Below are 23,426 nucleotides of genomic sequence, written 5' to 3' on the forward strand. Positions count from 1 at the left end.
TCTCTCTCTCTCTCTCTTGTCAATACCTCGAATCACCAGATTTGCATGCTCCCCATCTTCCGTCTCCCTCGCCGCTATCCCCACCCCCCACTCTTCGCCATGGTCAGTCCCGCCCTCAAACGCAACGCAGACCACCTCTCCGGCTCCGCAGCCGATCCCAAAAAGCCCAAGGGCGGCAGCATCACATCTTTCTTCGGAGTTCCTAAACCCAAGGCTCTTAGCACAGCTACAAACGGATCAGGGATAAATGGTACCGCTACTGCGCCAAGGTCTAGCACGTTCAATAAAGAGAAATGGGTTGCTAGCTTGACGCCGGAGCAGAAGGAGCTTTTGCAGTTGGAGATTGACACTTTGGATGAGAGTTGGTTGGCGCATCTTAAGGATGAGATTGTTACGACGGAGTTTTTGAATTTGAAGAGGTTTTTGAAGAAGGAGAAGGAGGGGAAGGTTAAGATTTTTCCTCCTGAGGAGGATGTGTATTCTTGGTAAGTCATGTCCCCAACCAACTGACAACGTCTTTACTACCCAGGAGATATCATATTCAGTGCTCACCGTTCTTTCAGGTCCAGACACACCCCCCTCCACACCGTCAAAGCCGTCATAATCGGCCAAGACCCTTACCACAACGACAACCAAGCCCACGGCCTCTGCTTCTCCGTCCGCCCACCCACCCGCGCACCCCCCTCGCTGGTAAACATCTACAAGGGCATCAAAAAGAACTACCCGGACTTCGTGGCACCCCCGAATAATGGGGGTCTCCTCATTCCCTGGGCTGAGCGGGGCGTCCTCATGCTGAACACTTGTCTGACGGTCCGCGCACACGTGGCGAATAGTCACTCCGGCAAGGGATGGGAGAAGTTCACGCAAAAGGCGATTGACCTTGTTGCGCGGGTGAGGAGTAATGGAGTTGTGTTTTTGGCTTGGGGAAAGCCGGCGGGGACGAGGGTGGCCAAGGTTAATAGGTCGAAGCATTGTGTTTTGCAGTCTGTGCATCCGAGTCCGTTGAGTGCGCATGGTGGATTTGTAAGATTTTTTTTTTCCTTTCTGGCGAAAGATGATAGGGTTGCGTGTTCCATGCTAACAGTGATCTTTGTTATAGTTCGACAATGGCCATTTCAAGAAATGCAACGACTGGCTCGCGGAGCGATACGGTCAAGATGGGATTATTGACTGGAGTCTTGTGCCGACTAAAAACGCTGTGGTGGTGCCGCCGGTAGCTGAGAAGGAGAACTCGGCTGCTTTGGCGAATGTGTCGTCGTCGCCGGTACAGAAATCAGAGGAGACTGTCAAGTCTGCTCCTGTCGAGGATGAGTTTGACGATGACGATGCTCTTGAAGCGCTTGTTGCGGCGGAGAAGGAGGAGGAGGAGGCTAAGAAGGTATGAAAGGATACATAGGCATTGTTTAAGTACAGATACTTGTATTATCTGGCATTTCCAGCTTGTACTCTTTTGGTTATGTATTTGATGGCGTTGAGGGTTTGACATGGGAGTTTTAACTATACAAAACTAGTCTTGAAGATTTTCCAGAATGATTACAATACTCATTTCTATCCATTCTGCATACATACCATTGAACTTTTAATATAGTACTAACGAACATGGATCCATCAAATCTATGAATTAAGTACAGTACACCAATAGGATTCCTCACCCCGTTAGCTAGATTACTCGTGTGATACTGATAGCAAGCCAGCTCCACCACCCGACCCGATAAACCCACACCGGCCATCCGAGCTTAGCTTCTAAGCTTTCCTATCTGCACGCGGCCCGAAAGGCTACTAAACTCAACCACCTCCCGAATGGAGCTCACCTGGCTCGCCGATACACCGCAGTCGCGAACGAGGACGCGGGCTTTGAAAGCGTGTCCGGCATGTCAGCGAAGCAAGGTAAGTTGACCTTCCACTTCACTACACAGACTTACACTGCGCTGCACTATGTGCACTACGTAATCCTCCTCGCACGGTACCGAGACTAACAACATCCATAGAAACGATGCCGACATCTCACGGCAGGCTCGGAGGTTGAAGAGCATAGACCACCACGGAAAATCCGGGGTGTGGACGCGACGAGTCAATCTCAATCTTCGAATGGCAATGTTCATGGTTTGAACTATGAGCGCTCGCGATCTTTTTCGAAGGATGCCACGCGGGCACAGAGTGCAACCACAACTGCGAGTGCAACTGCGTCCGCGGGCCCGTCATTACGAGCTTTATCAAGTACAGAGCGATTCGTGGGTGATTTAAACCCTGAAGCGGTCATTCGTGAACGACTTGATGAGCCCATTGGTAATCCTCTGCGCGATCGAATCGGACTCTGGATTGGTTCACCTGATAGTGCGGATGCTGCGAGGGCGAAACGTCCGTCTGCGAATACAGATGCGAATACTCTTTCAGCGATTCCGTCCGAGACGGGTGCTCTCGATAGCCAAACTGTGGCTGCTGTGCTCAACCAGCGATATACATCAGCGATGCAAGCATGTACTCGACTCCCCGCGTCAACACGAGAACCCCTCACAGCTCTATATTTCTCAAAAGTCAACACTATCATACCCCTAGTCGACCAAACCACATTCACAACCACAGATTCAAGCTCAACATCGCCATTCCTCGAACGAGCAATCTGCCTCATCGCAGCCAAACACCCCACCGCCCATCCACACCTCCGCCTCACAGAAAACACCACCCCCTCCCACCCCGCACCTTCTGCACAGAACTCTATCGAGGCCTCGTCTCCGCCATGGCGGCAGGCCTCGAACCAGACCGATACACACGCATCCGCATTCTAGCACTAATGTCCCTCCATTGCGAGGGGTATGAAGGCGCGGAAGCGGCATCTTTACATCTCTGTGAGGCGATCCACCAGGCTCAAACGGTGGGGTTGCATTTGGATCGTCCTGGGAGGAAGGGGGAGGGGGATTCGTTGGGGTTGTTGTTTTGGGGGTTGTGGACGCTGGATAAGATGCATGCTTGTCTTGGAGGTAGGCCGGTGTTGTTGGCGGATTGGGACATTGGGATTGAGAGGCCTGGACTGAGGATGGAAGGCCAGGGTATGGGTGGTGGTCAGGGATCTGGGTCAGCGTCTGCGGCGTTTAGAGTGTGGTTGGCTGTTTCAGAGTTGCTGGCAACCGTGATATCCTTCTATCGACCATCGGCGGGTGTAACCAGCGGATGGGAGGAAGGGTTTCCCGCATTCGAGGACATAGTGGGTGAGGCTGGACAAGGGGATATGGATTTTGCTACACTCGGTTTGTCCACCCCTAACCGACACCTCTCATTACCTATATCCAAATCCCTTCTTAAACTAACCCACCATCTCTCCCTCTCTCTCTTTACCAGGTTTCCTAGAACTCTACTACCACTCCGTGGCAATCCTCTCCCACCGCTCCACCCTCTCCTCAACCCCAGACACCACCACAAAACTCTCCTCAATCCGCCAAGGTCTCGCCGCAATCCGCATCCACTCCATCGTGGCCACCGAATGCGCGGGGAATCTCCTACCCCCACTACCGATCGTGGCGTATGCGATTTCGTTGTCGATGGGGGTGTCGTATCGACAGTTACGGTCTAGTCGGTTGATTACGCATTTTGATCGGGCCAGGGCTAGTTTGGAGGGGTGTTGTGTGCTGCTGGAGGGTTTGGGGGGTGAGTGGTTTTCTGCGGAGGCTATGGCCAAGTTGGGAAGGAGGGCTTTGGGGCAGATTGGGGGTGAACGTGAACATCAGCGTGAGACTGAGTCTGGGAGTGGTCAGGGTGGAGGAGGTATTCGTACTGCCGTGGGTGGTAGTAGCAGTAGCACTTTGGAGTCTGATAACGGTCATAACAGCACTGCCCCGATGGTATCGGTGGTCGAGGTGGGGGCGGAGTCTAGTTCAAGGGCTCCAGGTGAGATGGACTCGACGCTGGCATCAGTACCAGAACCAGTACAGCCACCAGTATCAACGGGTGTTGAGAGTGAAGCTACTGGGATGGGTGATTTGGATAGTAGTACAATGATGCATGGGTTTGCAGATATTGATACGTTATTTGGGGAGTTTTTGGATATTTCGCTGCCGACGAATTTCTGGGATCCGATTTTTGTTGAGGATGATTTGAATCATAGTGGGTGACGGGAGGAATTGAAGACATATGGATCTATAGAGGTATTGATATGTACATTAAACAGCTATCATCAAGCAAGGAGAAAGAATAACCAGCTTAGCTCCGACCTAACACGACATATAGCTATACATACATATAGTATCTAACATTTCTCATTATCGCTATCATCAAAGCAATTAGAAAAGAATTGTTAGTTAACTATCGAGCTGCAGAGTCCTCGGAGATTACAGTAATAATTAGCCAGTCTGCCAACCTGTGGGTCCCCACCGATCGTCATTATTTCCCCCTGGGCCTAGAACACTTTTCTGGTCTTCTTCTGCAAAAAATATAATCACGATCGGCCCTATGGTTCCCAGAAATAGGTCATTTCTTTAACTGTAGCCTCGGTCACTGACCTATGAACGACATTCGTGGACCTTACTCGTGGACTCGTGGGACTGGCTGCGTGGTCCACTACACTCGTGTGTGATGGTCACAGATGGTCACTTTTTCTTTGTCATCTCTCTCTGTCCTCTGCTAACTAAATAGTTAATACAGGATTTAAGTGTAATAATGTTATTAATCTCACCAGGCTAACTGCCGTTTGTCGCTTTGGCCCAAATGTCAAAAGCTCAGAGTCTCTCTCCAATTGGAGCCATGGATCCTGAGAAGAGTGACACGTTGGAAGTCGTCAAATCAGCCAAATTTCCCCTGGAAAGAGATCCACTATTAACACTAAGTTGGTAACTTGACTCCACAACAACGCATTGAACAAAGAGAAATGATTGAATTCCCGAAATTGGGCCTCCAAAACGGTCGCTTCTCCGATTTGAGCTGGAAAGAATCATTCACTGCCCCTTTGTTGTTCTTCAATCTACAATCTATGAACTATTGACTCTAAAGCAAGACATCCCCCCGCGTGTTTCTCTTGCCCGCCTCTTGACTACGAACCTGTTGACCGTGCAGGTCTCACCCGAACGCCCAAAGCCAAAGCCTTTAATCTATTCAATCTGCCCTATCTACGGAGTACTGTTTTTTTGATTTCTTTGTATTATTTCCTCCCCCCTCTCCTCGTCTCATCTCATCTCATCTCCTCTCTCCCCGCCTCACTGTCCCTCGCCTACTGTATGTCTTTCCCTTTCTCTTTCCACCTCCCACGAAACTAGGGAGATTATTCCCTCCATTCTAACAAACCAGCATAGGCGGGAAAATCAGCGACAGTCCAGAAGAGTCCCGAAGTGATTCATACATACTCCAGCCATTGCCTTTCCAGCCCACCGAGTTTAAACCTGCGCGTTTCACATTCAGAAATCTGCGCTGAGTTCTGCATTCCGATCCCGGAGTTTTTACACTTGCCTCGACACCTGCATTCTACTGCAGCATGAAAGCGGCCCCTTTCAGCTGAGCTGGATTCGATCGCGATTTTATATTCCGCTTCCTCCCCCCAGATGGATGCTGGCATAACATTGGATTGGGAGGTTGTACATTGGTGTTGAGAGTTAATTTGCACTGGATCAATTGACAATTGACTCGAGACGAATTGACTTGAGGGAATATTCTGTCGTTCTATATACTCGACATCTCATTCATTGATGGCTACAATGGTGGAATCCCTGAGAAATGCCCCGCCGGCTGGTTCCAGTCACCGTTGTGAAGAGCAGCCAGCATGCTCGAGCAACACCGATACCGAAAAATACCCATCTTCTTCGTCTTCGTCATCCCCAGTGCATCCAATTGCTCAGCTTCAAGGTCCCTTTGAAGAATCTATAGCCGAAGCTGTGCCTGGCTTGGCTAGTGAGTGGATTGTGGAACTCGATGCGCAGACACGTCGGCGGGATTTACTGGAGAATGACGAGTACGAGCGGTTATGTGGGAGGAAATGGCGGCAGAGGGAGAGTGAAAAGTGAGTAACCTAGCGTCAATATCTTACTACGATAGCAAAGACTGACCACTTTTATAGATACCACCCATTCTGGAAGCTGGTCTCCCAGATGGTATTCGGTGTCCATCTCCTAGCCAAACGACAAGCCAAATCTCCCGCGGCAGTCATGCAAATCCTCCAAGGCCACGTCGACGAACTAGATGGCTTCCTCCAACGAACGACCGAGGATTTTCTAATTATCCACCTGGATGTACGCACACGAATCCAATATCTCAGCCTCCCACTCGGCAATCTCGCCCTCTTCGACGAGATGCTGGAGGACCGCAATTTCCGACTTGCGCTGGTATCCTACAATGACCAGATCGAGCATGCGGTTGAGCGATTCACGCTGGCGATAACGGATGCCCTCAAGGATTTGCGAAAGGGAAAAGAGGCTATGGGTGCGTTGTGGCATTATCTGCAGCAGTTGGGGAATGAGGGGTGTTTTGAGACGGATAGTCTTCGGGCTTTTTATCAGGCTATGATGGAGAATATGGAGGGGTGGGTTGTGGCTTTGTCGAAGCTGAGGAGGCGTGGAGCGGCACTGCAAAAGGCATTGGGTCAGCTTGCTTTTGCAGTTATTGAAATGCAGCGGCGGGTGGGTGTGGCTAGTCGGAAGGATGTTGTGAGTTTTATATCGAATAAAAAAGACACAATTGTGTTTCGAGGTGGTATTCATGATGCTAACTTTTGCAGTGCTCTCTCGTGAAGACTGCCAACAGAGCCTCGACACGGCCCATGTCAGTCCGACAACGACTCTTCACAAGAAGTCCCGGTCCAGGCACACCTGGCCGCCGACCTATTTCCGAAAAACCACTCCCTCGCGACCCATTATCAAAGCCCAAGTCCCGACCCGCCTCGCGAAACCTTGACGATAGTCTCGTCGCGGAGCAAAGCCATGCCGACCCCAACAGTACTGCCAAATACTCCAGACGAAACAGCATCATGCCCCGAGTCCTCAATCGAGCCAGATCATGCAGCGCCCTCATAGAGGAAAACGAAAGCAACACCACCAACCCCTCTCCACCACGCACACCATCCAGACTCACCCGGAAACTCTCCCGACCATTCCTCCCCAAACGCTCCGTCAGCGATAAAACAGACACGCATAACCGACCATCGACAGCACCAGCGCAAACTCTTAAAACGAGAAGTGCCTCGATAGAACAACTCAAAGCACTATGGGCAAATGGCCGTCCACGAACTCAGCAGTCAATGGGTAGACCACCACCTGCAGCAGCAGGAGGAGTTCCTCCTCCATCACGACCACAAACCTCCCAACGAAAGTACTCCCACTCCCAACCAGACGGCCTCGACACAATGAAAGACCAAATCTCCCACTTCCTAAAAACAGACCGCGTCGTCGAAGCGTGGGATAATATCGCCAAAACGGCAAATTGCTGTGGCACCACCTTGGCAAAAACAAAAGAATGGCCGAGTAGTATCTTCCGCACAAACACAAAGTCTTCTGAGAATCTACACGCCGGACACTCACACGGACGACATGCCTCTGGAAGTGGCGGAGCCGGATTGTCAACCGCTGGCGCACTCGAACGACAAATGTCCTGGACCCAAGAACCCGAATTCCTGAGTACGTACTCCTTCAAACAACGGCCGGAGATATCGCCACGGATTCATGTATTGTCTATTGCTATTGATGAGGAGTTGGAGAAGAGTTTTGATATGAGTGTGAATGGGAATGAGGATGTTGCGGAGACCGGGTCGATTATTACTGCGTTACCTGCTGTGCCTATTCCTGCAGTGCAGGGTAGTATGGCTTCGCCGCGGACGGTTGGGGCTCTGGCTTGATGATCAGGGTTTTTATCTTACATGATGGGCAATCCATCATTACATCCATATACTTTACTTTCTATGATGCGGTGAGGCGACGCAAGCCCAGGTTTTCTTGTTTTGTGGGGAGTTTGGCTTCACTTTCACCTCAAATTGGTTACGGTACATTGGTCTGGTTCCAGAGGATATATCTCCTATGTCAGCGTCATTTGCGCAAGTCAAAGTCCGGCATCATACAGCATCGCACAAATCATCAACGCTGGCTCGTTGCTCATTAGATTAGCTTCCTTTATATACCCAATCGCGCATATCGCAATCTCATTTTCATTCTCACAGCATTCCATCATTTCTATCCTCAAGAGGAAGAGTAGAGATCAGGTATTAAGGTACTGGGCGTTTCCCATCGCAGCGACATACTGAGACGGGGAATAGGCAGGGATCTTGTAAACTGTTGAAAAGTGAGGATAAAGAAAAATCTAGAACTCAATTTTCAGACTCAGGTAACAATCGAGTCTCGAAATCCGCATTTGTATTCGTACTCAACTCAAAAAAAGCCCCGGCAAGCGCCTAAGCAGGTAATAACGCCCAATGATAGCCAACAAAACAGAACAGAACAGAGTAGAATAGAACGGCATGGCCCACTTCGTAACACATGAGCCCGTGGCCGAATGAAACACACAAATAGGATGAAAGGAAAGAGATCTGGTCCAAATAGACAGAAAGGAGAATGGAGAAGGAAGAGGGCGTAGGACATAGTGGGTAGAAACAGAGCTAGCCTTATTTGCATCGTTTCTCAACAATGTTCGCACCATGCTCATCATACTCCTTCTTCGAGATCCACATCTGATGGAAAGTACCCAGACTAGCCAAGATACTACCACCAATCCACGAGCCAAAGCGACGCTCAGCGGTATTTCCAGGTGCAGAGATACGCACGCGCGGACCGGGGAAGAGCTGCATCAACTCGTGGTTCAAACGATCCGTGAATCCGTACAAAAGACTAGAGCCACCGGTAACGACAACATTGGCGAGCAGGTGAGGTCTGATGTCGACGTCGACGCCGCCCAGCGAAGCCTTGATCAATTCGGGAATAGTCTGGGCCTGTGTTGGTGCGGGCACGGGAGAGTCAGGATCCGGGATGGCAGCCTTGACGTCGAAGAGGGACTCGACGACGCGGAAGCGGTCGACGCCGAAGACTTGGTTGTAGCCGTCTGGGAACTCGAATGGACGACCGGGCGTCGACCGGGCCATTTCTTCGTTCGAAGCACCGGTGGGTCCGGTGGCAGAGAGCTTGTTGGGTCCTGGCCAGACTTGGACGACACATTCCTTGAACTCGGATAGAGTGCGTTCCTCGAGGAGGGCCCGGTAGCTGGCATCGGGGGCCTTATCGGCGGGGTATGTCCGGTACTTGGCCTGAGGGGGCTGGCCGGCTTCGACGGCGGTCTTGGAGCTGATCAGGTAGTGCGGGGTGATGGTGATGGGTTGCGGGGAGTTCTTTTTAAACAAGGCGCGGATTTGGGACGAGATGTAGTCGCCGCCAAGAGGGGAGTGCTGCACGCCGCGCTTGAGGATCATGCCGTCGTGGACTGGGGTGATGGAGATGTTGGAAGCGCCGATGTCGATGACTAGGGCAGAGGCTTTGCCGGACGCGAAGCTGTGTAGGATAGACGAGTTAGTTTAGCTCTGTGGTGATCTGATGAGGCGGCAGTAAAAAATATCTGGAGGATACATACGATGCAAGGACACCGTTACGCGCCAGGTAGAAAGCAGGCGTGCCCCATTTCTCCATCGCGATTTCAATGGTCTTCTCACGAGCTTTAGCCGGGTTCCAGGCGGGCTCGGTCATGAGCAGCGGGCTATCCGCGAGAGACTTCTCCTCCAACTCAACCTCCATCTCTGTTGGCAGCTCTTCGGCGGGGATATCGTTCAAGCCATTGAGGAAGGGGTTGCCAGGCTTCGTGCCGGTAAGTCGCGAGGTGAAGGAGTATTCCCAGACCTTCTCGGCCATATCCCAATCTTCAACAATGCCATCCTTGCCGATAGGGTTGTGGATGGACATTGCGGGGCGCGGAGTGACAAAGATATCATCACCGAAAACGAGCTTCTCTTGACCGTCCGCATTGTATTTGCCGTAGTATGTCGGGATCAGGGATTTGGGAGCATCTTCACCGGCGAAGCCAGCGCGAGTGGTGGAGTAGCCTGGATCGAGGACAATGGCGGAGACTTCATCTATACGCATGGAGGAGGCATGTTAGCATCTACTATGAGTAAAATGGACCTGCTAGGAATGAATTGAGGCCTTTATGAGGAGCGCGAACGATTCGGGGTCAGTCGCATCGCGCAAAAAGCACATACCTCCACCATACTCGGCAGCTTGAGGCGGGTTGGAAGGATTCATGGTGATAGCGCAAGTGATATGAGATGAAAGATCACGGCAGGCCCGGGGAAATTGTTCAATCGGCCGGTGTTGACAATTCAAAGCCAGACCATGCGCGTGGGATCAAAAGAGGGTGGTTGGGGGAGAGAAGGGCGGGTTTCTTTTTGGGTGCGGGAGAGACAAGCTGCTCTGGCTTTGGCGGAGAGAAGAGAGGCTGGCCGCCGCTCGGCAGATGACCTCACCTTGCGCTCTCTTCTTTCTCTTCCTCTTCTTTCACTCAACTCGCGACACTTGCATTTGCATTTACACAGCTCAAACTATGGATACAGAAGTCGATATTGCTCCTGAAAATCTCTTCCGCCCTGCGAAGCGACGCAAGTTCGCCCGACGACGCCAAGATGACCCCGAAGAGACAACCAGCGCCGCCGCCGAATCAGTAGCCGAGAGCACTGACAAAGCTCCTGGCGCTACTGAATCCAAGTTATCAGACGACGCTGATGATTCGACACATGCGACCGGTGTAGTGCGTCTACGCCGACCAAAGGCGATTCGCAAAGGAGGCATTGGATTCTCCGCCACACCGCGACCATCGGGCAAAGACGACAACCGCCAGACGGCGCTGAGCACAATTGAAGACCAGGACAAGGAACCCATTCAGGCGATGGGAGACCGTTTCCAAATGTACACTGGGCAGGCGGAGGATGTGGACAGACACATGTACGAACTATATCCCCTCTCACAGCAATCTTACTGGAGCAATGCGGACTAACAAGATAAGGATGGCATACATAGACGCCGAAATGGCTAAGCGCTACAAACGTAGCCCGCTACCAGAGGGCACACAGGCAGATCGAACAGTCTCACAAGGACTATCTGGCGCACCATCTACACAAGGACAGCAACACGAACGTCTGCCGGCAGCTTTAGGCAAGCTACACGAGATCGATCTCGGACAAGAGACGAAACTACAAAATATTGCGCGCACCGAAGCCGCAACGCGCCGACTCGCTGGTGAGGAAGACCCGTCTCGACCTGGCGAGGCAGGCCTATCGACGGAGCGTGCACCCACAAAGTCATGGCGTAACCGCAAGCGCCGCACTAGTGCAGATGTCGAGCGCGACCGGCTGGTGGAAGAAATCTTACGAGAGAGCAAATGTAAGTTTTGCCTAACTGGTCGATAACTAAGTGACCCTTATGGCCACTCGCTAACCTTGTTCTTTACTAGTGGATGTCTATGATGAACCAGAAGAGGAACCGCATGCCGATGACCAGGCCGCAGATGACCGTATTGCAGAGCAATTCCGGCGAGACTTTTTGGATGCGATTCAGTCTCGTCGGAGGACACGCACTACGAAGACGGATAGTAAAACTGAGGCACCAAAGGGGCCCAAGTTGGGAGGAAGTCGCAGTGCAAGAGCGGCGATGCGGGAATCGCAAGCTCAGGCTGGAAAGAAGTGAGCAAGATCGAATGTTGTTAGATCTTCAATGTGTATTAGATTGTTGGGGTGTGGAGACACAGGCCACGGATATATATGTCTTACATTCGTGGTTCATACTGGCTGGACTACACTAAACTAGCAGATAAGATTATCATCCATCACTATCACAAGCGGCTACCTGCATATTGTGGCAAAACCTAAGTGAAATGATAAAAAAAGAAATAAGTCAAGAGACAAAGAATAGATTCTTTCACCGAGACATCATTTTCAAAAAGAAACTCAGTGGAAAAATGCAAAAATAAATGCTCACTGCCAGATTTGAACTAGCGACTTCGTGATTACTAGTCACGCACTCTACCAACTGAGTTAAGCGAGCTGGTGAATTGATGTAATTACGACAAAAAATTTGCACTATAAAGCAGAACAATGACCATTGTGGAAATAAAAAGGTGATTCGAGTATTTATGTAGTTCTTTTTCATCAGGGTTAACTATACTAGTCCATTATTTCGACAAGTTTGTATTAGATAATAAAGAAAATATACAACTTGTCCCTTCCCTGGCTATTCTCAGAACAATAGGCGGTGTGCTCTTCACACACGAAAGACCCTACAGTATACTTCCCCCGCGTCCACCATTCACTGTCATCAAGGTTATCATCTCACGTTGTGGTACTCACAATGGTGGAATCTCAGCAAAAGATACGTGATAATATCCTGGATCAGATCCCAGAAACCATAGCCGACTTCCTCCAAACGGTCAGTCCAACACCAATCCGAATACTCGGCGATACCCCGAACAACGTTCTCGATCACGAACACTATTAGACTCTATACGCCCATTTGTATCAAATGTCGAAGAAACTCTGCACAACTACCAAGCAACGCCCAACCGCGCTTCCTCGCAGTGGAAGTACACCCCGGAAAGCACTCTTACTTCGTGCTAGACGTTAATAATGTCAACTACGTTTATGAAACCGCTCATCTTGATAAGACTCCGATCCCGGTGTAGGTTCTTCGTCTGTCGAAGCGAAAAGTTAGGATTTTCAGAAAGGAGGAGCTAGATCATGGTATCGCTGGCAGACTCATGGAGATGCATCATGGGCATGGGGATGATCCTTTGCCTTTCGTTGATGATCATAATTATACTGTTGAGTACCGTTATCCGCGCAGTCTCCGGTCTTGATGTCTTCTACGTCGTCCTTCTGGATGGCAGATCATTTTTACAATTGATATTATGACGCGCTATTTTTAGAAGGTTACATCTCATGGATTGTATGGGGCATTATTGCCTGTGAAGTTCCTAGATGAGCTGCGACTGTGTTGCTGGTCGGTTTCACACTCTCAAAAGCTCACTACATTGTCCCATTGGGCTTCTCGAGGAGGTCGGCACTCGATAAAACAGACCGATCTTATCGAGCGTTACGATATCATAAGATTAGCTGAATGAAGGTTAGACCATATGCTCGCTTCTGGCTCTAACTGATATTCTGGGGATACTCTTGTTTCCTTTGACCATGAACTCGCCGTCATATCCACCGTCACCAGATTCTAGACCTCGTCAGCCATGTCCTGTGTTATCACAAGACCACAAGATGACAAGATTCACAGGGCGTGCGCTCTAGTACTCAGCACTCCGAATCTCCTCTACAGTCTTTTTATGGACTTTATGAAGGAAAAGCTGAAGCGTGATCTCAACTATGTAATTACTTAGACGTTTGCCTCAAGCTCGTCAGTCGAAACTGACTCACATCAACCATAGAATGCTTACTACTATTCTGTACTTTTTTTTTTTTTTTTTTATTCTCATTTCCACATCATCTTTGAGAGTGGACTGATTGTATGATTCAAAAATTTTCGGATAATGAGCACGTGGTGCGACAATGTACCTCAAATTTGCTATAGAGAATGAAAATGTGAAGATGAAAGCTGGTCGAAGATATGGAGGGGAGTCTGCCCTAAGAATGGGAACACCAACATTATCACTGTGATACAGCATGAATGTAGTATGTAGTTCCAAGACCTGGAAAGATGTAAGCTGAAAAGTGGGATATTTTTGGAAGATCTACAGCCGAGTAAGATCACAAATATACGCCACATTCCAGGTGACGGGAATGGCTGATGACGGTGAATGACTGACAGGCGCCCAGACGATGGATAGATACATTGCATACTACAAGTACATACATATTCGTACTCGAGGGTGTGCATACTCCTTCTGTACTTATGAGGCCACACATTATCTATTATTATCATACCTATACGAAGTACTCTGTAGCGAATTTCAAGTTCAGAATATCGGTTGCTGTGAGACACATACGAAGTATGGAGTATGTCGTACTCTGTATGACCGTGGTTGGCACTTGGCAGGGAAGGAAGAATCATATTAATAGCAGCTCTGGGCCTCTGGCCCATCACATATTTTCTTGGGGGCATTGGGGCCCAGGAAATTGACGGCGCTTGCCCGTGTCTCAGGTTAATAGCGCTTGGGGCCACTCTGAGGGGCCAGGTTGTTTAGGGTTTTTTTTTTTTCTTTCTTTTATTTTCACGTGGAAATGATTCCCTGCGGTCGGAGGATTACAGTATTAATATGGTAGAACAATAATAGCGATAGTAGTAATGATGGAACGCAGGGAAATGGCCATGGATCGCTAAATTCCAAGGAAAGAAGATCGTTCTGGGCGCAAGGGTCTAGAACAGGGCTGCATCGTGGCGATCAACGCGGCTTGGGATGTCTAGACTGCAGATTTTGTGTGTGGCGAACCCTATGAGTCGATGCTGCGTGTCTCTGGTATGTGTACAGTACTCCGTAGTATGTGGGTAAATGGAGTACAAGTATTGCGTGTCTCCAGTTTTCAGTTTCAGTTTCAGGCTGCCCGAGTCCCGAGAGAATGGGCATGTTCCTGGGAGGCCCAGGCGGGCCATGCAGGTACTGTTCCTTGCGTTGGTTCGGGGAACTCGGTACGAAGTTGAAGCCCGTACTTTGTATTTATAGTATGTATATGTACTAAATAATGTAGTAATGTAATTATCTTTCGAGACACCTGGTATAACATGGTATAACAGACAACTTGACCTCCCGACAGTCATGCCGTCGCATTGGCCGATGTGGCTGAGCGTGGCGTTCAACTGGAGACGTTTTCACCCGTATTTCTTATTATTTAACATTCTTAGTTAAGAATAGTTAAACCAGACTGGGATTAGGAAGAGTTAAAGGCGGCACATAAACCATGGGAGCTCGAGTCCGGCCCGCTTGAAGCTACTCCACTAGTCCCAACCAGGGTTTGTTGTGATTATAGAAACTGAAGCTGGGAAAGGGGAGTTGACAGGAAAGTATTCTGGACTCTGTCAGTAAGAAGAAAAGTAAGAAACTGGTCAGATCATCAAATATTAGGAATATTCATGTACTAGTGGGGGTAAAATTAGAAGAGAAGAAAAAGAGAGAGAAGAGGTACTCTACTGGATAGGAGGGAGTCCAGAGTCTAGACTTCTGAAACGCGCCGGGGCCAATCAGCCCTGCTTCAGGGGCAACTTGGACCCCCCCTCCTCTGCTATCTCTCTCTCTCTCTTTCGCTCTCTCTTCTCTCACTTGACACACACACAACACCTCAAACCGACACTCGCTTCTCTTCCCCGGTCGAGACTCTCTTTTCTCCTCTTCCACTGCATCAATTGCGTCTAGACTCGTTTCTATTGCGTATACTATTTCCATTTTTCCTCACCCCGTTGGATCCGAATCCAGTCTTTCGTTCGCCTCGATTTGAATCCACCGATCTTCACTCGCTACAGCTCGTCCATTTCAATTTGTTCACTTTTTCTCGCAGGTTGATCCTGCTGAGTTTCGTGCAACAAGAATCTCTATCATACGCGCTTCGACATCTCGAACACGCGCATTAATCCTCTCGCTTCTCCCCGTTCATGTACTCGCGCGCGATCCCAACTTAGATCGCCAGGTAATTCGTGAGAACTCGGCCCTCTCGACTGTGGTTAGAAATGCGGTCGACCATCTGGGCCCTGCTGGGCCTGGGTGTTGTATTGCCCCAGGCCCTGGCTGCCGATACGCTGAGCACCTCGGGTTTCAGTCTGTGCATGCAGGATTCGGCTATCAATGTGCAGAAACTCGATGTCACCTATACTAAATCAACCAAGCTAGTGGTCTTCGATTTGGCTGGTACCAATTCGAAGGAACAAAATGTCACGGCCACTCTGACGGTGACCGCTTATGGCAATCAAATTTATACAAAAACTTTTGAACCCTGCGGAACTGAGGTCCACGTTGCCGAGCTGTGTCCTGGTAAGAAAAGCTGTTCTACCCATCGCTTCCCTATAATGCCGTCAAGATTGATCTTAGAATAAACTTTGACAAAACCACTTTGCTAATACCTTCCCTTTCCAGTTCCATCGGGCGCATTCAGTGCTAGTGGTAGTATCAACGTTCCCGACGAATATGCGAGCCAAATTCCCTCAATCGCCTTCAACATTCCCGACTTGGATGGCCAGGCCAAGCTAACTCTCACCTCGGACGGCAAGAGCGTGGCATGTGTGGAGTCCCAGCTTTCCAATGGTAAATCCGCCAGTGTCAAGGGTGTCGCGTGGGCATCGGCTGGTATTGCAGCGGGTGCCTTGGCCCTAAGCGGCCTGTCTGCTCTCGGTAGCGCTGGTAGCACCGGAGCACCCGCTTCTAGCCCTTCAGCCGGCGATGTGATGGGATGGTTTGGCTCAATGGCTATGAATGGCATGCTGAGTGTCAACCACCCAGCTGTTTACAAGAGTTTCACCAAGAACTTTGCCTGGAGCACTGGGTTGATCCCGTGGGCGAGTATGCAGAACTCGATTGACGACTTTCGAAAGGCTACCGGTGGAAACACGACCCATAACAGCTATATCTATCTTACCGGCCTGAGCACCGCGTCGTCGAATGGGACCTCCGCGAAGCGAAGCCTGGATTTCCTGTATCGTGCCGCAGGCTTGGTGGCACGATCTGTAGATGTGTCCGAATCGAGTACCAACAGCACCTCCAACTCCACCAGCAGCAGCTCTTCGGGTCTCACCGACTGTGGTTCCTTGAATTTCTCCACCCTCAAGTGTTATGGTGAGGAGGTTATGATTCCCTCGGCAAACATTTTCATGACCGTTCTTCTTGTCTTCGCCATCGTGGTTGCTGTCGTTGTCGTCGGTATCCTTTTGCTCAAGGTGATTCTCGAATTGTGGGCGCTCTACGGCAGCTTCCCCAAGAAGCTCTCCAACTTCCGCGAAGACTACTGGGGAATCATGGCACGTACCATCACCAACATGATTCTCGTTCTCTACAGCATCTGGGTCTTGTACTGTGTCTACCAACTGCGGAATGGTGACTCGTGGGCTGCCAAGGTCCTCGCTGCCGTGACATTGTCCGTCTTCACTGCACTTCTGGCATTCTTCGCCTGGCGCATCGTTTACCTGGCTCGCAAGTACAAGAAGACCGAGGGTGACACCACCGCCCTGTACGAGAACAGGGAAACCTGGCGCAAGTACAGTCTGTTCTACGACAGCTACAAGAAGGATTTGTGGTGGCTGTTTATCCCGGTGATTGTGTATGCCCTCGCCAAGGGATGCATCATTGCCGGTGCCGAAGGACACGGTATGGTCCAGACTATTGGTCAGCTGGTTATTGAATGCTGCATGCTGGCACTGCTATTGTGGAACCGACCCTATGCTACTAAGTCATCCATGGGAATCAACATGACGATTCAAATCGTGCGAGTCTTGTCCGTCGCCTGTGTGCTGGTCTTTGTGGAGGAACTCGGTCTCTCCCAAACTACCAAGACTGTGACCGGTATTGTGCTGATCGTCGTCCAATCCGGTCTGACCGGTGTTCTTGCCATCCTCATCGCAATCAACGCTATCATCGTCTGCATTCGGGAGAACCCTCACGCCAAGAAGCTCCGCGAAGCCGGTATGTGCAGGCCATGCAAATTACAAGCCCAACCCCCTGTGCATCTACTAACCGTCTCACCCTCATTAGAAAACGCCAACAAGGACCTTGATGATCTCACCCCCTCTCGATGCTCGCGAGTCTCTCCTCATTGACCACCCGCCGAAGCGCGACTTCACCGAGATGAGCAAGTTCAACTTCAACGCTCCCTACGAGGCATACCGGGACCACCCCGTTCACAGACCCAACTCGAATAGCAGCAACGACCGCCTGGTGTATGCCGACTATGGCGTCGCACATGGCCGCAGTCACAGCCAAGAATCCCGGTCTTCGATCGAGGGCCGGAAGCCAACTGCCCCTGGCTATGGCATGGCCTATTAACGTCACGACGCTGCGCCTTTCTTCAACTTCTTTTTCCTTTATTCTCTTTTCTCTTTTTCGATCTTCATCTCGTGCATCCCCCTAAAAAGGCCACGGGATATACACACACTTGCTTCTGTCTGATTTTATTTAGCGTGTTTCATGGCGGACGATTTTTCTTGTCTGATTGATTGTGCTTGATAACCATCTCATCACACTGCGCCCTTCTAGACTTGACCAATCTCTCGCCCGGTCTTTGACATTCTCAACTATATTCCCACTCTCTTACTCTCTTTCTGACTCGATGCTCTGACTCCTTTCCGTTTTCTCGTCTATCCTGATCTTGCTGATCGATCTGATCTGACCTGATTTGACCCGACCCACCTTCCTTCCTCTTTCTGAATCATCTTTCAGCGACATTTTTCTTGTCTGATTTCTAGCTTGGTGAAAAAAGGGTTTCTTTCTTTTTCTCTCTTTTCTCTTTTCTATTTGGTTCTTGTACATGTTATAGATTTTGAGTATATGCATATTATCAATTGTCAATTATCATCTTTTACTTTACTTTACTCTACGGTTCATACAGTATACAGCATGTGCTCATGATTGAGATCAGCAGTAGAGGCTAATGCAGTATGTAAATGGTAATTGCATCTTGAAGATCTGTAGATCGGCGTAGATCTTGATCTTTATGATGTCATTCAAACCCTTTCTATGTACTATGTGTGTATGGTAGGGTATTGCGTCATATCAACAGAAGAATAACCATCAATCAACTACAGTAAAGCTAGCCCTTGGCTAGCAGGTAGTCTCCCCTCACCCATCTGACTGAAACTGTATCCAAGAGAATAAAACAGTTCATTCTACGATACCAAAACGAACTAGCACATGTATGACAATGCAAACACTAAGCAAGAAAGGCAAAGAAAAAAAAGAGATAACCATCCCATTTTGAAAAACTCTGAACAAGAAACAGAAACAGAAACAGAAAAAAACAGAAGAAGAGGTAACCACCATCACAAACCACCCTAGCCCCCGTATTGCATGCATCTACGGGTGAAACGGGGGTACAAACAAGAATAGAAGAAACAAGGGGATAGAGATAGGAATGACAAGAAGTCCAGGTAGCCGCGATGAGTCCTGGACCAGAACAGGAACAGGAACAGGGATAGGGATAAGAATGGGGATAGGGATAGGAAGAAGGATGAGAACAGGAGCATGTTAAAGATAGCAGCACAGCACAGAAAGTTTTCCAAGTCAAGGCCCAGTTAAAAATAGGATAGGATAGGGTAACAATAGAACAATAGAACAGGAAAAGACATAAGTGAAGAAGCACTAGGTAAAAGAATAGAAGACATAGCATAGAAAGAAAAAAACATGAGTGAGAAACCCGTTTGTTCGGCGGGGACCAGACTCAAAATTCGAATTCGAACTCGAACTCCGATATAATCCCATCCACACCTCACTTTTCTTTTTACCGAGAATAAGGATGGAATCCACGGTGTCCACCACGGCCACCGCCGCGGTAGTTCGAGCCTGGCTTGCCGGCGTTACGGGGGCCTGTAGGTGCGTTGGCGGGGGCTGCACTTGGTTGAGGGGTTGCGCCTGTGTATAGAAAGAAGGAAAAAAGGGATTATGTTAGTAACAATAGTTGATAAAGAAAAGTTGATATGGGGGGGGGGGAAAGGGAGAGGTTTGTTTCAACACATACCACGACCCATACTTCCACCACGAACCATACCCTGTGGACCGGTGGGGATATTCGGCTGAGGAACTTCATCATACATACCCTCCCAGGACGTCGGGCCACCCTGCTGATAAGGCGAGAAACCACGGCTGGTATCCATAACGCGGCGAGCCTGCTGTTGCTCGTATTTCTGTTGCTCAAAGGCGAGTTGTTCCTGGGCGTTGTAGCCTGGGCCACCTGGTTGTTGTTGGCGGTTGTATCCCGCGCCGGGAGAAGCACCCTCGAGACCACCGGGGCCTTGTTGACCAGCACCACCCTGTGGCTGTTGGCCTTGGGGTTGTTGGCCCTGCATTTGCGCCATCATTGCCGCATTCATCATATTGGGCATACCCTGTTGCTGGGCACCCGGGGAAGCTGGGTTGGGACTCATACTACCCTGTTGCTGCTGGGGAGCAGCGCCACCCATTTGCGCAGCCATCTGCTTCATCTGCATCTGCTGCATTTGCTGAATCATAGCCGGGTTCATAGCGCCCATATTCATATTTCCTCCACCCATAGCCATCTGCTGCTGCATCATAGCAAAGTACTGCTGCATCCGCTGCCAATACTGCGCCATCATAGCCGGTGTCATTCCACCCGCCATACCCTGCTGTCCACCAGCACCTCCAGCACCGCTAGCACCACCATGGTGCGAACCCGAATCACCACCGCCCTGATTCATATCGCGGAAGTTATCGCGGCCGCCGCGACCACCGCGGTTCTCATCGCGCAAGTTGCCGCGTGGCTGGGCTTTTTTGACCTCGATGGGTTTACCGAGGATTTCCAGGGGGCGGGAGAGAGCATTTTCGACGGCGGCTTCGCTGTCGAAGGTTACGAAGCCGAAACCGCGGGGGCGGCCGGTGTCTTTGTCGATCATGAGGGTTGCGTCGATGACGCGGCCGAATTGGGTGAAGAATTGTTTGAAGTCTTGTTCGGTGGCTTCTTGACTGACGCCGCCGACGAAGATTTTGCTGGTTTTTTCTTGTTCGTCGCGGGGGATGGCGCGCTTGGGGTCGATCTTGGAGGGCATGGTTAGTTTAGTTCTGGTTGGATGGATGTATGTGTGTATATGGATTGGAGAGTCATGTCATGGCATGGTAAGTTATGGGATATTTCTTTGTTATAGCAAAGAAAAGGGGAACAAAGAAAGGAATCTTTCTTGTTCTTTTTGTTTCTCGGACAGAAATCTTCTGGGTTTGAACTTACAATCTTGCCATCTAGGTAGTGCTCCTTGACCATGACAGTGTTGACTGTCTTGGGATCACGGAAAGTGAGGAAACCAAAGCCACGAGAGCGACCAGTGGCGCTGTCACGCATCACGGTGCATTCTTGGACTTCGCCGAATTGCGAGAAATAGTCACGAAGAGATTCTGTATAGAGGAACAACCCGCAAGGTCAGAATTAGGTCTTTACTCCAGATAGATACTTAAGAGTATCATATATCATCAAGTCAGGTCTTCCTAAGGATATGTGATACGTACGATCGGTGGTCTCCCAGTTCAATCCGCCAATGAACATTTTCCTAGCCAAGCCTGTATCAGCATTATCGAGCAAAGCAAATTATCGAGTAGCAAGTAAACTGGAAAATGAAACATGAATAACGAAGGATTCTGTAGAAGAGTGTAGATGGAAGGGGAGAATGTGTGTCAATGTCAAGGTTAATGTCAATGTCAATGTGTCTGGATGCTCTGGTTAAGGAGCTGGGTGGCGCTAAGCTGCTATTCACGAATACAGCTATGCTGAACTGTCTGGAGATGAGCCCTTCCATGTTTGTCGAAGCCTCGAGGTTGAAGACGAAGCCTTCAAGTCCTTGTCCTGTCCACAGAGTTCCCATCTTGTAGGTACACACGGCAATGGCATAAACCACGAAGAGCCCAACGGAGCTGGAAGATTGCTCCGCCCATTCGTTTTACATGAGCTTTGGGACCCAGGGTGATCATGAATTCCATCTCTTGAACTGGGCATGTAGGATACTCGTGGGCCCTCGGAAGATATTGAACCAGACGGAAAGACTGCAGGAACGAAAAGTAGTTTCAGGCGAAGGAGTGAATTGGTCACTGTAATCTCTCTGTCTGTCTCTGTTTGTGTTCTGACTGCTTTCTGTCTCTGACTTTCTGTCTGTTCCCCCAGATATCGAGCATGGGTTATGATAACCCTCCATCAGCCAGCGTGGTTACTTCTTGCTTTGCTCTATCAATTGTATCGACAAGAAGCTATATAGTATCCGCTGTACTATATGGTGGCTGGCAATAAAAGGTCTGTGAACGAGGCCGATCTGTCTCATGTAGTTTCTTCTTCTTTTTCTTTGTGCAGCTCGACGTGCTCTGCCTCAAGACGAGGGTTCATTAATCCAGATGCACCTCCAGACTGATTTTGCCTGGTCTCCCTTGTCTGACAGAAGCCATAGATGACGACTCGAGAAAAGAATGGAGAAAGAAAGAAAAAGAAAAATTCCAGGGATGCGGACAACCTTGGGACAAGATGATGGATCCCACACGTTTGACCGCCCACTGAGCGCATGACTTGGCCGTTCAATTCCCCGATCACCGAGCATGTGGAACTGCATTCTCCCAGCGACCGACCCTCTTCCCATAGCTTGTAGAGGTAGTATCATAGCCATGTGTAGCAACACCAAGCCCCCAGAAGCCGTAGTGGACCGTGAATAGCAACCGGCCACCCAGACAAATCGTAGCGCGTATATCCAGCAGACACCAGCCAGCCATTGACGGAGGCAAAGATAACACAAGGTAAATTAAGCATCGCAGGGGGGCATATTTCACTTACCCGTCTTCCTTAATTCCGGTTCCTGATCGGGGCTCTTCCTGGTCCACATGGTGTGCGGTCGTGGGGTGCTGGGCGTGACCATGATCCGCCCCATTATGAGCGCCCGAGCTGTAGTCCTGTTGAGGAGGAGCGTATGTCTGGTATGTATCAACGGGCGAGGGGTCGTAGCTTGGCACGGCGGACTCTTGAGCAAGCGGCGCAGGGACTGCTGCCGGGGCAGGCTCAGAGTGCTTCGGAGCCTCGACTGCGGAGGTTGCGCGGTTAGTCGATTCGTCGGCATCGTAACTGAAAATAGTGAGTTAGCCACGTATTAATCGACCTGAGAGACGGGCATGATTCGTACAGATCCGCGAAGAGATCGTCTTCGAGTTCCTCGGGTTCAGCCATGGTGCTGAGGGATTAGTGATGTGGGTTGGAGAGCAATGGAATGGGACGCGAGTCAAGACAGGTTTAAATGGTGAGTGAAGGAGAACTCGGGGTCTTGGAAGCGATCCAAAGGCGTGGGGGAGAGAAGAAGGTGAAGTTGGTGAAAGAAGCGAAGAAGCCAAGGGAGGGAAAAGCGGAGGAGTAAGTGGCTTACATACGCATGCTGCCGTCGTCAAACGGCAGGGTTGGTTACCAAGTACTACAACGTATGTACATTGCTTATTACTGATGATGAGACTATTGCCTTGAAACTTGCAATTATCTTGGATCTCTAAATCTATATCCAGTCACTATTTCATAGATAATTGGTGTTGCTGCTTCTCTTATAGCTGCAGACACATGGATGTTTTAGGTAGGCGGAATCCAAGGCGGTCAGGGGCATATCTCGTATCCTCAAGTGGCGGCGACAGATCGAGCCAGTTGCAGCGTCAACAACTGCTATACCTTTCCGCATTTCATTCACTCTCAGTTGAGATCCTACATATTGAATTTGGACCCATGTCCTGTCTTGCAATGCCTTTCTAAGTTGGACTTGCTATATGGCCCCGGCTGGAGGAGAATAACACGACAGATCTCCTTGGGCCGCCCCGCATTTGAAACCGCTGAGACCACTGCA

At 49.8% G+C, this 23,426-nt stretch overlaps 7 protein-coding genes across 7 annotated transcripts; 5 read left to right on the forward strand and 2 right to left on the reverse strand.

The window, feature by feature from the left end:
• Positions 1-99: 99 nt before the first annotated feature.
• Positions 100-2,786, forward strand: N7473_012907 (uracil-DNA glycosylase; the record flags this gene model as incomplete). The annotated part of the gene is made up of 4 exons (XM_057158846.1): positions 100-485; positions 564-1,023; positions 1,100-1,378; positions 1,989-2,786. 4 exons carry the CDS (start codon positions 100-102, stop codon positions 2,784-2,786), a joined length of 1,923 nt encoding a protein of 640 aa, XP_057002800.1.
• Positions 2,787-3,034: 248 nt separating this feature from the next.
• Positions 3,035-4,106, forward strand: N7473_012908 (transcription factor domain-containing protein; the record flags this gene model as incomplete). Its single annotated transcript, XM_057158847.1, has 2 exons — positions 3,035-3,245; positions 3,337-4,106. The coding sequence occupies 2 exons, from the start codon at positions 3,035-3,037 to the stop codon at positions 4,104-4,106; spliced, it is 981 nt and encodes a 326-aa protein (XP_057002801.1).
• A 1,572-nt stretch (positions 4,107-5,678) lies between these two features.
• Positions 5,679-8,253, forward strand: N7473_012909 (uncharacterized protein; the record flags this gene model as incomplete). The annotated part of the gene is made up of 3 exons (XM_057158848.1): positions 5,679-5,980; positions 6,038-6,623; positions 6,695-8,253. The coding sequence occupies 3 exons, from the start codon at positions 5,679-5,681 to the stop codon at positions 7,805-7,807; spliced, it is 2,001 nt and encodes a 666-aa protein (XP_057002802.1). The 3' UTR covers positions 7,808-8,253.
• A 313-nt stretch (positions 8,254-8,566) lies between these two features.
• N7473_012910 (actin family protein) lies at positions 8,567-10,187 on the reverse strand (the record flags this gene model as incomplete). The annotated part of the gene is made up of 3 exons (XM_057158849.1): positions 8,567-9,443; positions 9,523-10,018; positions 10,145-10,187. The coding sequence occupies 3 exons, from the start codon at positions 10,185-10,187 to the stop codon at positions 8,567-8,569; spliced, it is 1,416 nt and encodes a 471-aa protein (XP_057002803.1).
• A 298-nt stretch (positions 10,188-10,485) lies between these two features.
• N7473_012911 (telomere length and silencing 1 family protein) lies at positions 10,486-11,624 on the forward strand (the record flags this gene model as incomplete). Its single annotated transcript, XM_057158850.1, has 3 exons — positions 10,486-10,883; positions 10,945-11,321; positions 11,392-11,624. 3 exons carry the CDS (start codon positions 10,486-10,488, stop codon positions 11,622-11,624), a joined length of 1,008 nt encoding a protein of 335 aa, XP_057002804.1.
• Positions 11,625-15,596: 3,972 nt separating this feature from the next.
• Positions 15,597-17,898, forward strand: N7473_012912 (transient receptor potential ion channel family protein; the record flags this gene model as incomplete). Its single annotated transcript, XM_057158851.1, has 3 exons — positions 15,597-15,897; positions 16,000-17,542; positions 17,622-17,898. 3 exons carry the CDS (start codon positions 15,597-15,599, stop codon positions 17,896-17,898), a joined length of 2,121 nt encoding a protein of 706 aa, XP_057002805.1.
• An 859-nt stretch (positions 17,899-18,757) lies between these two features.
• Positions 18,758-22,911, reverse strand: N7473_012913 (RNA-binding protein). The gene is made up of 6 exons (XM_057158852.1): positions 22,728-22,911; positions 22,385-22,669; positions 21,082-21,122; positions 20,807-20,970; positions 19,586-20,618; positions 18,758-19,479 (listed from the first exon to the last, which is right to left on the reverse strand). The coding sequence occupies exons 1-6, from the start codon at positions 22,769-22,771 to the stop codon at positions 19,349-19,351; spliced, it is 1,698 nt and encodes a 565-aa protein (XP_057002806.1). The 5' UTR covers positions 22,772-22,911; the 3' UTR covers positions 18,758-19,348.
• Positions 22,912-23,426: the final 515 nt, after the last annotated feature.

This window comes from Penicillium subrubescens, assembly GCF_028828155.1.
Source record: "Penicillium subrubescens strain IBT 31985 chromosome Unknown utg000011l_segment0_segment0, whole genome shotgun sequence".
Taxonomy (NCBI): Eukaryota; Fungi; Ascomycota; class Eurotiomycetes; order Eurotiales; family Aspergillaceae; genus Penicillium; species Penicillium subrubescens.

Coding starts and splice junctions, on each gene's coding strand:
- N7473_012913 (XM_057158852.1), bottom strand. CDS start 22,771: ATGGCTGAACCCGAGGAACTCGAAGACGATCTCTTCGCGGATCT. Junction 22,670..22,727: donor GACGATCTCTTCGCGGATCT/GTACGAATCATG, acceptor CACTATTTTCAG/TTACGATGCCGACGAATCGA. Junction 19,480..19,585: donor TGGTGGAAGTATGGGTCGTG/GTATGTGTTGAA, acceptor TTCTATACACAG/GCGCAACCCCTCAACCAAGT.